At 38.2% G+C, this 16,811-nt stretch overlaps 2 protein-coding genes across 2 annotated transcripts; one reads left to right on the top strand and one right to left on the bottom strand.

The window, feature by feature from the left end:
* Positions 1-717: 717 nt before the first annotated feature.
* Positions 718-9,474, bottom strand: scpep1 (serine carboxypeptidase 1). Its single transcript, XM_053339129.1, has 13 exons — positions 9,344-9,474; positions 8,954-9,093; positions 7,148-7,237; positions 6,789-6,944; positions 5,880-5,954; positions 4,390-4,462; positions 4,003-4,040; positions 3,765-3,893; positions 3,285-3,369; positions 3,011-3,124; positions 1,943-2,080; positions 1,694-1,857; positions 718-944 (listed from the first exon to the last, which is right to left on the bottom strand). Exons 1-13 carry the CDS (start codon positions 9,402-9,404, stop codon positions 882-884), a joined length of 1,326 nt encoding a protein of 441 aa, XP_053195104.1. The 5' UTR covers positions 9,405-9,474; the 3' UTR covers positions 718-881.
* A 1,274-nt stretch (positions 9,475-10,748) lies between these two features.
* On the top strand, positions 10,749-16,711 carry coil (coilin p80). Its single transcript, XM_053339119.1, has 7 exons — positions 10,749-11,005; positions 11,756-12,731; positions 13,896-13,985; positions 14,937-14,984; positions 15,148-15,220; positions 15,464-15,552; positions 16,276-16,711. The coding sequence occupies exons 1-7, from the start codon at positions 10,752-10,754 to the stop codon at positions 16,321-16,323; spliced, it is 1,578 nt and encodes a 525-aa protein (XP_053195094.1). The 5' UTR covers positions 10,749-10,751; the 3' UTR covers positions 16,324-16,711.
* The last annotated feature ends 100 nt before the right edge of the window (positions 16,712-16,811 follow it).

The raw sequence follows: 16,811 nt of genomic DNA, 5'->3' as shown, positions 1-16,811 counted from the left end.
CTTTTGGACTCTGTTTTATTTCACTACAAATGACTGAATTCTGGCTGACAGTATATAAATAAAGTTCACAGCCATGCTAGCACCTCTGTGAGGCTGTGGCATGGATGTATTATTACAGTTAGATGTACCTGCAGACAATCCCCCCCCCCAGTGGTCAGTCATGGTATTGCAGCACAAATCCCCCTGCAGCCTAAAAAGCATTTTCCCCATAGACCACCATTGGAAAACAGGTGTCTATAAAACTGACAGGACACCTCGAACTGCCAACAAGCTCAATAATGACTTTTTCTAATATGGACCACACAACACAGAAGCCAACCTGGAAGATAGAAACTTTTTTTTTGGTATATGCACCAGTGGAGCAATCCTTATTGGCCACAATGGGCGCCATATTCAGTCCAATATCCAGCTCTTATAATATGTCCATATAGGCTGTAGGCATAGCTGTGATTTGAGCTAAATGCTAAAACCAGCATGCTAACTATAATGTTTAGTTTTCAGGCACTTATGTATTCACAGAGGGCAGTTTCCCTGTAGTTACAACTTATGAAGAATTCCTATTTTAGCAAAATGCAATCAGATCAACAATTGTATACCTCTCTAAAATGCAACTGTTGCTCTAAGAAAATAGATTGATAAAATCGTGCAGGCACATGGTCCTAATAACAAAGACCATCATTGAACGGTTTGATACTGAACCAGAGAAGAAGCCAAGACTTACAAAAACACAAATCGTCTTTATTGTCGTTGATTGCTGTATCAGAAAACTGAGATTTTTGATTTGGTTGAGCAGAAAGTGAAATAGTAAATAACAAAAAAACAAAGTGGTGTGATCATTATGATTGTCAGAGCCATTCCAGCTGGCATTGCAAGGGGGTACATCAGACCTGCTGGGTGATCATCTTCATCATTTGCAAGGCCATCGGTCCTTGATCTGAGGGAATCTGTAACAACAGTAAAAAAACATGTTCACATTTAATATTCACTATGGAGAAACACAAAATACTGCAGCAGCAAATAGGCCACAGTAAACACCAGCATATAAATGACTGCTCAGCAAAAATACACACCTTCAAAATGAAACTTAAATAAGTAGAAAATAGTGAGTTTGAGAGAGGTGAATTACTTGTACTAGTTGAAGTAGTTTTAAAGAAAAAGGTCATAACATTTTGAGAATATTAGAGTAGATTGGACTAATATATATATATATATATATATATATATATATATATATATATATATATATATATATATATATATATATATATATATATATATATATATATATATATATATATATATATATATATATATATATATATAAATAAATAAATATGTGGAAGATTTAAAATATATATATATATAAATAAATATGTGGAAGATTTAAAATGCCTTCATAAAAAAGAAACTAAACAAACAAAAATAATGTGTTCATGCCAAAATAAAAAAAATGAGCTGTCCAACCATAGCATGGATGTGGAAGCATGGTCAGAGCTCATTTGTGCTGACACAAGCAGATGGCAGCTATGATACAGCCTTTTATATAAGCATAAATCATTTTCTGTTCTCTCCTAAAATTGTGATTTTATTCTTGTAAAATAACTTGCTTGAAATTATAAGAAAGTGTCGTCAGTAGCATCACCATCACAGTATCTGTATTCCACAGACTGCATCATTCCAGCTGGTGTCTTACCATGTGACCGGCTTTCAGAATCCAATAGAAGGCAAAATTCTTGTAGTTCTTGCAGAAAGCTCCGGTAACACCTGGGGCGACCGGGTCATCTAGGGCAGTCCACTTCAGATTGTTAAATCCAGATAGGCCGTCCCACTTCAGCCGCTTGACCCACATCTCCTGACCTGAAAGAAGAAAAAGTAGAAATGAAACACTTGGATCGTTTACACTAATGATGCACTAACAGTTTGAGTATGTTGAGTAATTTACCCATGGTGTCCACTATAAGATCCAGCTGTCCATTGTAGACGGTGACGTTGACTCCAGCGCTCAGCAGCTGGTCGACTATATCCACCACCGGCTTCATGAAGTCTCCGGACATGTAGCTGAACACTAACTCTGCCTGACCTGAACACAGCAAAGACAGTTTTTATCTTTTGTATTTGTAGGTAAATATCTACAAATTCAAACCTGTCAGATTAGACTGCATGCAAAAAGACGAAAAGGAGGGACACAGATAAGGATCTGTTTCATGATTATTTAAAAGCAGCCCTGGATAAAGCTGACCCTTTCAAACAATACCAATACTTACACCAAAGTCATATTTCAAGGACTTAACTAAACACACATCTGCTTACATCTGCAATAAAAAAATGCTCTGAATGTGGACAGTTTTTAGACAGGCAGAATGAAGGTGGAAGGTTTGTTCTGTCAAAATATATGTATAATTATTGGGAAATAATTATTTGGATTCAGATGGTGCTAGATGAGGAGCCTCTCTTGTGGATACACATGGAACACTCCATTATAATTTGGGATCACTGTATTCTCTGATTGGTACCGAGCTTCCATTTAACATGGCTCAAATTATGATTAGTGGTCAATTTAGTGTCTGTATTCCAATTGTGGGTTAGAAAAACAGTGTGACCTGTGTAAAGGACTTTATTAGAGATGGTAGTTTTGTTTGATTCAAACTATTGCAAGCAAAGTTTAGCATAGCTCAGTCTAATCTCTACTGATAATACTTTATAAAAAGGGACCAGTTCTTAAGTCAAACAGTATTTTTCCACTTGTGGAGAAAGATACGTTTGACTCTTACAACAGCTCTGAACCACTCAGAATTTTCTCTTGGGTATGAACAAAATTTCGAAGGACATAAGAAATGAAAATCACTCATTCACTTGTACATTACACTTAAAAAAAAGGAATGAGTTTGCTGCTTCTGTTCTTTTCCCTTAATGGATATTTGTATGTGTGTTAAGTGAATCTGTGAGAAACTTGTTGTGAAATCCCCCAAAATATTATAATATTATAAATCTATAACGATAGATACAGTACCTCCCCATGTTACATTCTGGGGGATGACGCCCAGTTTCTTCCTGATTGGTCCATTCATCAGCTCACTCAGTGATTGGCTGTGGAGGGGTCGAATATGGCGACGGGCCTGCAGAGCTGGTGGCAAGAGGAAGAACGAGAGTTAAAAAAAAAAAAAAAAAAAAAAGTCAAGTGAGTATCAAAAGGACTTATATTTACACATAGGCTGTCATGTAATGAACACATTCATTCCATGTCACCAAACCCCATCAGCTTTTTTAATTGTTAAGTGTCTTACAGATGAAGTCCTCTCCTGCTGAAGAGGTAAGTTTCTCATCTGGCTGCTGTGTGAGGATGTTGTAGAAGTTGACTCCGTTGGTATTCTGACATGAAAAGCAAAATAGAGGTCACGTCATGATCCCTGAATGAAAACGATGATGTAATGTTTTCCTTTTTAAGTTTGAATTGACACATATCATTTACAGAATAGTATAGTAATTTAAAAGTTTATTTTTAAAACTGTAAATATCATGGCCTCCATTACATATCTTTGTCACAAGTGTTTGGTAATCACATTTTTTAAAAAAGTAAATAAGAAAAGTTATAAATCAATATTGGAATTTTTTTACTCCCCAATATCGGTAGCCCCAAAAATCCTTTGCATTTACTGATATGCTTTGAATAGCTGCATGCATATGAAAAATAACAGCATTGAACAATGAAGCGTGACATTTCCTTCACTGTGCAGCATCTGTGGGTCCCACTGTGTTGTACAAACCTGCTCCACCACCGTCTCCGTGACAGACCACAGTTCAGTGGCTTTCTGAAACTGCTCCTGCTCCACTGCTTCCTTCACCGCCTTCGCCGCACTGCTAACATCGTTCAGGCCATTATCGTCCAGCAGCGACTGCACAGCAAAGAGACCCAAAACTCAACACACCGGCGTGCTTCCGAAATCTCTCTTTTTCGTCAAATGAACAAACATTCAAAACATTTGCTTTCTGTTTGTTACTTACAGTAGTGTAGAGGTATGGTCCCCACGTCATTACAGAGTCTGTGGATGAAACACAAGTCTAACAGTGAGAAGTTTGGTCTCCTTTCTCTTTCTCTTACTCTGCAGCCTCTTATATTAAGACTGACCAATGTAGTGTTTTACTTTTCATGTATTGGACTGTGATTAGGTCATATAAGTAACAACAGCAATACACTCTCACTGTAGTACCATGAGAACTCCCTTCAACAAGAATTGGGGTCCATCAAAATACCTGCACTTACGTTATTTGAGAATATACAAGTCCCTACTTGTGTGGCATATTTCCAGTAGCATTACAATGGACTTGTTTTTTTTAAATTAAACATGTACAAAGGTTGAAGTGTAGGTGTAAAGAGAGATTGATACTGACCCAGTGGGGAAATCCATGAATCTCCAAGTGCCACACCAGCAAAGTTGCATTTCACTTTCCCTTGTGCTATGGCCTGGACAGACAAGAGACAAAAAAGTTAATAAAACAGCACCTGGTGTTGATCACTGTATTTTTTAAATCTGTGAAAAAACAGTTTATTCTGAGGGTGGCCCTACAGAAGAGGCTGTAAAATCATTTAAATCAAAAATGTTACAAGCGTTCCACTGTAACACCATGGTACAAGGAAATCTTCCAATGGAGAGACCCAGTACAAGGATAAAGGGCAAAAAGGGCTGGTTCACTGGTACACTGAACTAGACAAACACCTGTGCTCTACAGTTTTGACGTGTGGCTGAATGTGTGATATTGTTATATTGATGCATACTCTGCAAATTCCAGTCATAAAGGCTTTTATAAATGCGATCACTATCCTGGTACCACCCTATCTAAATGCCTGTTCGTTATACCTCACTTATTTATAACATTACTAAAAACATCATTAAGTATTTCCAAGTCAGTTCTACATCATCAATGACAGAAATCTTGTCTCTGTCAAAGTTCCACAAATCATGAAGAAAAGCTTGCTCACAGAAATATTTAAAATCCTGTTTAAGAACAATTTGTGGTCCTGGTTTTGGGTGTTCAACCTGTCTGATTGTTGCTGTAACACAATGGTCACTCATCATTTGCAAAGATATCGATATCTAAGTATTTATGGAGTAAAAATCAATCAAGAAAAGGGATTTCTCTGGGAATGTATGATTTGGACAAGTTGAGCTATTAATTAGTAGTTTAAAATTAAATGATTCAGAAATGTAAAATTTCAGAGATAGGAGGACAATCGGTCCCAGTTAAACTCTCCAGCAAGGACACTCTCATTCAAATCTATGGTTGTTTATTCAATTATGATAAAGGCTCACTGCTTGCTCAGGGCTTCTGTAACATCCTACAAAAGTGGTAAATTCGCCCTCAAGAAATTCCCGCTTCAAGGCAAGAAGTTCAACTCCTTTACTCAGTCAACACTAAAGCAATAAATGTTTTTATTTTATTTTATTTTTTTAAGATTTTGTTGACATAGACGCCTTTATTTATCAGTAGACCGACAGGAAACATGGGAGAGAGAGTATGACGAACCGGGGTCGGCTGCGTATATGGCATGCACTCGAACCACTCGACCACCTGTGCACCAGGCAATAAATGTTTTGTTAATACTACTATTAAAGACCAACTTTTGTTGACTGTAATTTTACTAAAGGAAATAGAAGCGGAACATGTTATACACCTACTGTAAAACATTACATAGTTGTTTATTACTACTTCTCTAAAACAATTTGCTGACTTTGCAAGCCATGTGACTGTTCTTTGGATCATGTTTTTTTTGTCCACTCATCCATCACATGGTAATTGTTTAGCACAGGGACTTTCTTATATCAATAAGTTCATGTTAACTTGAAGGTGATGTGATGATTACATCCTGCTGTCAGACTCACCTTGGTGAGTTCCATGGAGATTGCTGCGGCCATCTTCCCTCCGTATGACTCAGAGAAGATGTAGAAGGGAATGCTCTGCAGATAATACAATTATATCAGTATAAATTTAACAATAGCATTTATGGGATAAGTGTAAGTAACCATGGTATGTATTTTTGTATGTTTTTGGGGGAAGTTTGATGTTTCTTAAGCAACTGTCAATGAAGCTGAGTTAAGCTAGCCTACAGCTAGCTAAAATGCTACTTTCACTTGATCAACATTGAGAGCATTTTTACTTAAAGAAACTATTCTCTTTAAAATACATGTGATAACACACAATGGGCTGTTCCATTATTTAAAAAATGAGAAAAAAAAATATTGAAGAAGACAAGAGAAATGTCTTGTCTGAATGCAAACTAGACAGGAATTCCTGTTTGCATCATAGAAATGTTCATATTTGCTGCATCAGACACACAATTTTATTTTGTGCCCTCCTAGTGTTTGTATTTTCAGCTAGCATTGTGCAATAAACTCTACTTCCCCAACCTTTCTTTAACATTATTAATTAATCATTATTTTTTTCCCAGTTAAACATTACTGAGAATAATAATTAACTTGTTGGTCACAAACATGTTGAGATGTCCCAATCTGTCTGACACATGAAAGCGTTTGATAACTAACTTACCACAATGGCAATTTCATTCAACGAGTGTTTGGACTTGTAGGTATGAGAACCTTAGGTTTGTTAGACCAGATTATGCTGGCACTTGAAAATTGGATTCCCTACTACATCGTTTGTGGGTTTCTGATGTCTACCATGAAATTTAAACCAGAACTAACATGTTCTTTGCCACTCCTGTTTCACTGTGGAGTAATATAACATGCTTCAGTGAAGATTACTACATTGTTGTGAGTGTCCAGCTGGCATACCTGAAACTCAGCCCTCTCGGTGAAGAAGTGTTGGAGCAGTATCAGCATGTCCGAGGCCACCGTGGCCACATTGGTAGCATAGCCATCTGGCCTCTCAGCGTAGCTAAAGCCAGTGCCCACAGGGTTGTCTACAAATAACAGACTGGCTGCCTGTACCTGTAAGAGCCAACACATAGAACCATCATGTAAACCTGCATGTCCTTCCTTTCAACAGATTTCACATAGAAGTACAAGTTACAAAAGGTGTCACAAGACGTTGGGTAAAGGTTTTTGATACAAAAGGCAGGTAATGACTCAACTGAGTGGACTCTTTCTTATCTGATTACTAAACAACGTGTTCAACAAACCATACATCTTACCCAGCTTGTCTTTCTGGGATTTAAGTCCCGATCCAAAGGTCCAATCTCCTCAAAGTTCCCAAAGCCACTTCCGGAACCTCCTGGACCACCCTGAAGACACATGAGTGGACATTCTCGTCAGGTTCAAACATTAGGAGCAGAGGTGAAAAAAAAGGCCTTAAACATACTGTTATTTAGACACATCAAGTAACACAATTGATCACAAAAGATGAGATGAAATTAAGGTCAAGTTTGATGATTATGAGTTGGACCATTTATTATAGAGACAGAGATACATTGCTCTCTAGCAATAGTTTCACTTTCTCTAAATCACTTTTATTTTAAAAAGGAAGAGCACAGGACGTATAAATGTTTTAATGTTGTAGTTCTAATGAGGATTTTCCCTGCATTCACTGAAGAAACACCGCAATCATTTGGAGGGTAGGCTCTTACAGTTAACAACACTTTGCATTAGTTAGTTCCTCCTCTGAAGATAAAAATGGAAGCAACCCTCTTTTTACTCATTTAGTCACAAGGCAAAATGCATTTTCCTATTTATGTGAAGATATATATATGAACAGCCAGCGTCTAATTTTAACTCTGCTTATTGAAACATACCATATTTAGCAGTTTGAGTGTTGTTCACTATACATTCTTGTGTATGTTACTATATAATATTTCCAAAGGCATACCATATTGTTTCTGACATATCTGAAAGCATTCTTCCTACTTTTGCAGCAGCCATTGGTTTCCATATATTTCACTATGATTTAAAAATTAATGTGCAGATACTTTAAACCTGCATCAGTTAGCATTTTAGTATAGCACTTCCATAAAATTGGAGGAATTGTGACAGACTACAAGCAGTGGATCAAAATCGAGGAAGCAGAGGCTCCCAGCTTGTAATGCAGGCTTTGTTACAAATTAGTGTTTCTAAGCCCAAGCTGATGACATCACAGTTACTTTGCACACAGAATACAATACACATCTGTATGTACAGGCTCAGTAGTCCTCTGTGTGACTGGTAAACTGATCTTGATGTGTAAAATAAGTGTCCCTTAGAGGATATGTTTACACTTTATTACACTATTTTTACAAATCTGCCCTAAAACAACAGTCAGGAGCCCAAATGAACATTGAAACCTTCCTGTAATCATTCCTCCTATTCTATTATTAGATCCATTCTTAATGCACTTTCAATGTAAGTGATAGGGGGCAAAATCCACAGTCTTCCTGTGCAAAAATTTGACCATTCACATGACACTAAGATGAAGCTTCAACTGCCCAAATGAGTCATATCAAATAGATATATTTATGATCCTTCCACAGGAACACTGTACAGATTTGTTTAATTAAAAAACACTGTAATGATGGATGATATCCACTTCATGTTATCTTCAGTTAAACTCCATATGTTTTTGCACAGAATGAGGAAGCAGATTTGATCCCTTATCATTTCCATTGTAAATGCATTATGAAGGGATCTTCTAATACTCAGTATGACCAGGAGGAATGATTACAGACCTGCTTCATTGCTCTTTTGGGCACCTGACTGTTGTTTTAAGAGAGACTTGAACAACAGTGAATCTACCCTTTAAAAGCTGCTTAGCCACAAACCTTTAACAAGAACACAGGCAGACATGGTGTTCACTGGAAAAGATGACCTACCTCATACAACATCTGCTGACTGACTGGCATCCCGGAAGTTAGGGGAATACCAAAACAACCAGAATCAATCAATGCAGTGTGTGGCTTGGTGCAAAATAGATTAAAGCACATAGAAACATGACCTGTCAGCAGATCACAGTGGACCTGCTCGTGTCCTACCTGCAGCCACATGACCAGAGGCAGATCCTTGTATTGTGCAGTCTGGCTGTCAGCATAATACAGCCACCAGAACATGTGGGCTCCATTTCTCACTTCCACATAGTCCCAGGCTTCTTTCCCCGCCAGAGGACTGGAGAGCCCTGAGCAGAACAATAACAGTCACTTTCCGTGTTACTTACAGAACAATTAAACTCAACTAGAAAACCAGTATCGTATTAAGCTCTTAAAATGAAGCATAGAAATCAAACTATTCTTTCGTTTTGCAATCAGCTGAGTCAAGCCATCATGTAACATGAAACCAGTATTAGTGATCGGTACGTCTAACTTTAGCCAGTCAGAAAACAATATATTAAAACACTTTAATGCACATAAATATACCATTAATCATACCTTTATTGACGATGACGGCCAGTAAAAACAAAACACAGGAGGCTGTCTCGGTCCGACCCATTGTTGTTCAAGCGTGAGTTAGTAGACTGCGCTCAACTGCTTTTATTGCTACAAAATCACGTGACCCCGCCCGGTGTCAGCTGATTGACTTCCTTCTTTGTGTGTGTGTAGTTCAGTTTTGACATTAACTTTGCAGTGTAGACTATGCTTTCAAAAATTAATTTAAACAATCGAAACAGTTGAATAAAATGTGAATTTAAACAATTTGGACAGAATGTGCTGCTTTTTAACGCCTGATGTTAAACTGTTCCATTAAAGGACAAGTTCATCATTTTTCAAGTTTGTCTTAAACAGTCAGGAACCCAAATGAACACTGAATCACTGTTTTTCGCTTGGTGTAATCATTCCTCCTGTTCATACTGACAATTAGAAGATGACCTTCATAATGCTCTTACAATGAAAGTGATGGAGGACTAAATCCACAGTCCTCCTTCTGTGTAAACATGTATCTAAAAGTTGATCTGAAGCTAATATGAAGCTTCAGCATCCAAATGAGTCAAATCAAGTCTTCTATGTTTCAACGTTACAGTGTTTTTAATTCCAATGTCCCTCTTTTTGTTACTATAGCTACTTCCACTACAGCTCAACAGGAAACACTAAGAGGGAATTTGATGGTAAAAAGACTGTAAATGTGTCAGATATCACTTGATATGACTAACTCACACTGATGAAGCTCAATAGAAGCTTCAATGACTGTGTGGACCTCCATCACTTACATTAAATGAACATTTGAACTGTGGCTGTATGATTTAAATCTGTATTAAACTTGCTTCTCCACGCCAGCAGAGGGCAGGGTTCTGATTGAGTGGCTTTAAACAGGACGCTGGCCACGTGAAGGTAAGACTTCCTGTTGAGCATTTGTCCTTCAAAACAAAAGTACAAATCACCACAACCACAAAAGGTCAATAGTTTTTAATTTTAATATTATAAATAAATAAATAAAATGAAGCATAATGTAAGTTCATACAGTATAAGCTGTATATATCTTACTGACAGCAACTAGCATCTATACTGAATACACTTTTGGACATTTTTAAGGCAAGTGGTTCACAACATTTTTGGCTTGTGTCTTGTGTCCCATTAAAATAAGGCAAGATGCTTCATTTTATGGTTGCAACATCTATCATTTAAACAGAAGAGGGCTTTTGGCAATATTTGAAATAACCTTTAGAGCATAAAGGAGATAAAATATGTATAATATGATGTTAATCATTTGCAAATTATGTGATTTGATTCTCTGCAGCCTCTCTCCGTTTTTTCTAAATATTGACTCTTACTCTGAAAAGTCCGCCCGGATGTATATCTCGTTCATGCCGGTTGGAGCACGCGCGCGGTGTGTTTTGTATCCATGATGGCTGCTCATAGTAACAACTTCATCCGTGTGCGTTTACACTTTGACTACCCGCCGCCGGCTGTCGTTGATTGCCGCATGTGCTGGCTGCTCGTGGACCTGAACAAGTGTCGCGTGGTGGCGGATCTGGAGAGCATCATCAGAGACAAGTTTGAGTTCAGCCGCAGAAACATCCTCAACCTGTACATAGAGGACTGCTACCTGCCGCACACTGAGAGCATCTATGTGGTGCGGGATAACGACAGTGTCAGGTGCTTTTACTGCTGGTCTTTTTGCTGCTACAGTTACATGTTTGAGCTTCACTGTGCAGAATGATGTATGTGCAGAGTTTGACACTTAAATGCTGTTTTTACATTCATCTGCTGAAAGTAGAAAGTGTCTCTGATCAGTATGAATCCGACATCAGTACGAAAAGGACATCATTTGTGACATACATAACTTGTTTGGAGCCAATCTTAAACTAGTATGAAACTGACACAAATGTGATGTGGAAACTTGAAGCCTCCACTGTACAAACACTGAGAATGGACTTTACAGTGAAGTAGAAAACATCTTGTGTTAAGCAGTTAAACTTCTGAAATCAAACATACCTATATAGATGATGCAATTTTTAATGAAGGATGTAATTTTAAAGATTTTAACAAGGGTTAATCGAACTTTGTTTTTGAAAAATTACTGTAATGAAGCCTTTAAAAGCAGGGAAAGACAACACTTATTACATATCACCATATTACGATATTGAAAATCAAAGATGATATCACAATGTCACTATAATATCAATTTATTGCCCAGCCCTAGTCTAGAAGGGATCCCAGGTTCAGGGGCCCTAAAAGACCCAATTCCATTGTCAGCTGCAACTTGTCAGGGGCCACCACTCAGAGTTATGACTGGGTATTGGTAATTGATATATTCTCATTTGTTCCTGGACACGGTGGCAGAAAGAAAGTACAATTCTGAAAATGTTAGTCTCTTCCTTTTAAAGATGTGTTTCTGTTTTCCAGGGTGAAGGTGGATTGTCTGACTCAGGTGAACGGGCACAGCAGCCATTCCGATACAGCAAGTGAAAACTGCAGAAAGAGGAGGAGACCCGCAGAAGAGGAGGATGGGCCAGGAGAAAATGGAGTGAATGTGGAATGGAAGAAAAAAAAGAGGAAAAAGAAGAGTGAGGAGAGCCTGGAGGACAACCCCAAGCAGACTTTAGGTGACGAGAGCAATAAGAAGTCGCCAGGGAAAAAAACGAAGAAGAAGAAAAAGAAGGCGGCAGAGCAAAATACTCCAGCTGCTACCCCTAAACCTGCTGCTGCTACTAAAAAAAACCCTGCTAGTGTAAAAAGCACCAAGAAGCCTCCTGTGGCATCAAAAACACAGAATGCCTCCTCTTCAGATTCCAGCAGTAGCAGTGAGGAGGATGAAGCTCCCAAAAAACCAGCTGCTAAAAAACCAGCTACCAAAACACAGTCCTCCACCCCTGCTGCCACCAAAGCGCCTCCAACCACCAAACCTGCCCAGACGAAATTACGCCCTCCCCCGTCATCCTCTTCAGATACAGACTCCTCATCCTCCGACGATGAAGCCACCAATGTAAAAATCCCGCCAAAAACCAAACCTTTAACCTCCGTGACTCCCAAATCAACAGAAACCAGTATCTCAGCATCTACAAACTGTGCACAGAAACCGGTTTCGGGTGAGTCTGCGCCTCCTTGTGATGACGAAGAGGAGATAGAGTTCATCATCCGAAAGCCAGTGCAGCAGCCGGCTCGCAGTGTGGGTAACCAATCATCTTGGCGAGGTCACGGCCGGGGAAGAGGCATGTTTGGCAGCGGTGATGGTGGTGGTGGTGGTCCTAGAGGGAGGGGGAGGGGTGAAGGTAGAGGGGGCTTCACAAGGAGCAGCGGTAACTTTGAGTTCAGCTACGATGGAGCCAAGGAACCGACCTACCAGACTGATTCATTGACCAACAAGTCGGTGGTCCTCCAGGTCTGTCTGAAATATATCTGTGATTTCATGAGTAGACATGAGTATTAGGAATAGAATACCATTGCTTTACTCAGTTGTTGAAATAATAATAATAATTGAAGTAACTGATATTTATCTTTTAAGATTACGTTACTTTTATTTGTATTCCGTAAAAGATTAAAGTTAAACGAACTTAATAAAAACTGAAACTAGTCTAGAGAAAGGTTTTCATTGACGGTAAAGTGCCGCCCTCTCAATTACTTTCATTTCTCCTGTCAATCTTTCTTTTCCCGCACTTTTTATGGAGATTACAAAGATAACGGTGGCACATTTACCATGAAAATATGCAGTTCTTGATAAATGTTGATTTTATACAAATGACGCAAAAGTAAACTTCTCATTTCTTGCTGGCGGTTATCGATTTTTGTCGGATAAACTGACAACTGTTGCTGGCAGATTTATCGGCTGTTGCTGGCTAGCTAATTAAGCTAATGTTAGCTCTGTGAGTTAGTTGAAAACACACTGCTAGTAGACTGGGGCTTCCTCACTAGAAATAAAGACATGGTTGTGTTAAACAGGAAAACAAATGCTTATATTCTTGTTGGGATGTATTTGACAAATGTAACATTATCTCTGGTAATGTTGGCAGGAGTTCCCTAAATACAAAAAACATCAAGATAGAGCTGCTAACATTACCCTAAATGTTAGCATCCAGGGCCAAACAGAACCTCTAACTCTATAATATATGCTTGATTTGGTTTCTACGGTATGTGGTAAGCTAGTTAGCTGGGAATCCTAACGTTAGAGCAGAAAACCACATAGTTTAATTAATTTAGTGTTCTGTTTTTAGTTTTCTAAAGTCTAAAAAAGACACCACCCATTGAATTCTTCATATAAAGAGCATACTTTTACTACATCTTCATTGTTTTAACGTATAAAGAAATAAAAGCGCAACAGGCCTGCTGTACCTAGTTACTTTTGTTTAACTTTAATTGGACAGACAGTGGTTGTAGGAGAGGGTTTAGTAAACAGTCCAAAGCTGAGCATGGTATTTTAATAAGTTCTGCTTCATTCAGTGTATTATTAAGAGTACATCTCTAAACAATAAACATGGTCATTGTATGTACATACTGTGTGTGCAAAGATATTGGATTGAATCCTTCCTGCATGTGTCTCTGTGTGCAGAATGGAGTAGAAAGTGCTCCCAAACAGGACTACAGCTCCATGCCTCTGCTAGCCGCCCCTCCACAGGTGGGACAGAGGATTGCCTTCAAGGTATGCCGAGTCCAGTCTTATTAGCTACAGCTTATCTGCTCTCACTGTACTTGGGCTATTTGACCTCATAGCCTTAGTTCCACTGTTCATGTTTGAACTATAATGGGAAAACTCTCATTTTCTCTCAAAGTCTCCTGAAGAAACTGCTTTCAATCAAAAATGGTCATTTTTTTTAAAACCACTTTTTCATAAATTTTATAAATTACACAATTAATTAATTAGAAAGTAATATGCAGACTAAAGTAATATGCAGAATAAAGGTTCAGTCACATGACCAAACCAATTTGGAATTGCTACAATCAGTGAATTTGCAGGTTAATGTGTATATTTTTTTAACCTTTTTAAAATTACCTTTCACCAAGAGCAAACAGTCTTGATGGTACTGACCTTATGAGGGCATGGAGAGTTGGAGAATAAAGGAAGCTATGATAGCTTAGCTTGTACCATTTAATCTCATTGAAGGACAACAAACGGCTCCATAACACATTTGTTACTATCAGTCATAAGACAGAAGCTGATGGTACAAATAAGTCTTTCAAATAAGGGTGTGAACTTAATTTCATGTTAGCAACCGAACTAAGAATTAGCAAGCTTGCTACCTTTTCTCTATCTTTAATAAAAGTCTTTATTGAATTAAACAGTGTGCTAACACTTCACAAAGAAATGGCAGAGAGGAGTGAACAGCACAGCATAAAGAAAATAGAAATAAGGTCAGAGTTATTGTGGCTGACTAGTGCTAGCATGTTCCTAGCTAGCTAATGTGTGAGCAGTTAGCTCTCAAGCTACATTATTTCACCAACTAGCTCTTACTAGTAGCCCTTTTTTATACTGTTTCAAACTGATGCAGGTTTAATGTTCTCAAGGGAATCTTCTTTTTGTGGAAGTGAGAGCTTTGTATAAAGTCGTGAGCTTTGTTTCCTAACACCATTCTTTTTTTGTGTGTGTTCACAGCTGCTGGAGCTAACCGAGAGTTATACGCCAGAGGTATCAGAATACAAGGTGAGTAATATTTTCTGCTTCAGTAATCAAAAATGCCAGAGTGTTGACTATTAATCTCTTGCTGTTTGGAAGGACATTAGACAGAACACACTAATGAAGTTTTGTTCATTCATATTACTGTAGTGACTATGTTACTCACTTCACATGTTGCTGTACATTTTAGGAGGGAAAGATTGTGGGCTTTGACCCAACCACCAAACAGATTGAGCTGGAACTGCCTCTAAATACCTCTAAAGGTAAGGACCATTTCACTATTGATGGGCATGAACTTAACATTTAAAAGACTTAGTTCAATTTAACATCTCCACATGCTAAAGATTTTTTTGTTCTTTGAAAACATTAAATTCTGCAGTGTCATGGAGTTTTTAGAGTGAAATTATACACATAAAATGTAACAAATCGTTCTCTTAGCTGGAGCAGGTTGTACAGTATTTTCACATCACACATTTATTAATCATATTTTTCTGCTTCTGTCTCAGTGCACGTAGAGCCTGGCAAGTTTGACCTGGTCTATCAGAACGCAGATGGCTCAGAGACAGTGGAGTACGCTGTGTCCAGAGAATCTTGTGTAAGTGTTATATATCATATAGCCACTACTTTATTAATTACCCAGAGAGCAGCAGCTCTTCCCATCTGAGGTTTCATGGGGTTTGCCAGTTAAATAAGGAATGGTGTAATTTTTGTGTAACTTAAAACGGCATATTCACTCTCATTTAGTTCTCTTTTGGCTTCCACCAAAAATCCATCTCTTCATCAGTCAGCAGTCTGATGGTGAACAGAAACCTGCTGCTCAGTAGAGCCAAAATGGCTACTTTTCTAGGTTCCTCTCTGTGAATTATTGTGTTAGCTTTCATTTTGTTATATTGGCACCCTTTACAAGAGAAGTATTAAAGATCACATATCTGTCAACAAAGCTTATCAAATCACAACAGGTCTACACAGATTGAGTTGTGTTTGGGTCCCTGACTGTACGATTGGCAGTTGACAACCCTTACAGTCAGCATAAGCAGTTAAAGCCAAAGCCTTTCCTTTTGTCTTTGAGCCCAGGTTCTACCCCCCTTCTCTCTACTTTGAGTGAGCCCATTCACCCAGTGATCCCCTCTTTTCAATTACTCGTACAAACAGGAGAAAGGTGGGGATTGACAAAAACAGCTGCATATGCAGAACGCAGCAGTTATTGTCTTTGGGATGCTGCATGATGTGGTATTGATTCTGATAATATCTGTACAGATGTTGTTTTTAATCTTATTGTAATTATAGTTGAAATAATATCTGTGCTTTCCTCCCACAGCTGACAGAACGATGGGACGCCCTGTTGGAGCCAAGGCTCATCATTTAAATGTGAAAGACTTTATACATTCACTCTGTTTGGAAAGATGGATTTACCTTTTCTGCAGTTAATTTTATTTTAGGGTCCTTTTAATATTAACCTGAGAGTCACCTCTTTACTTGGCATCTGACAGCTAGGAGATTTATATGTGGTTAATTCAATTTTATTCTCTGTGCTTCTAGATAAGTCATCACTTTCCACAGAAGAGCTGCTACATTGCAAATACAGATCGAAAAAAAATATAAACATTTTTAGAATTATTGCATTCAAATTGGCATTGGATATAAAATACTGTATTTTTTATTTGTCAGTGGGATAAATGATTGTTTCCAGTACTGGGACGTAATGGTTTTATGCTTTGTACAGTGATGCAGCTTCTGCTGTCAGTCGTGTATAAACTGTTTTTCTAATAAAATACTGAGACAAGATGGCTGTCATACTTTGCAAAGTCATATTTTCCAGCAGGAAGTTGTCACAAGCTATCTGATGCCTACAGA

Source organism: Scomber japonicus, chromosome 18, assembly GCF_027409825.1.
Source record: "Scomber japonicus isolate fScoJap1 chromosome 18, fScoJap1.pri, whole genome shotgun sequence".
NCBI classification, from domain to species: Eukaryota; Metazoa; Chordata; class Actinopteri; order Scombriformes; family Scombridae; genus Scomber; species Scomber japonicus.
This window is presented reverse-complemented; position numbering and strand designations above follow the sequence as displayed.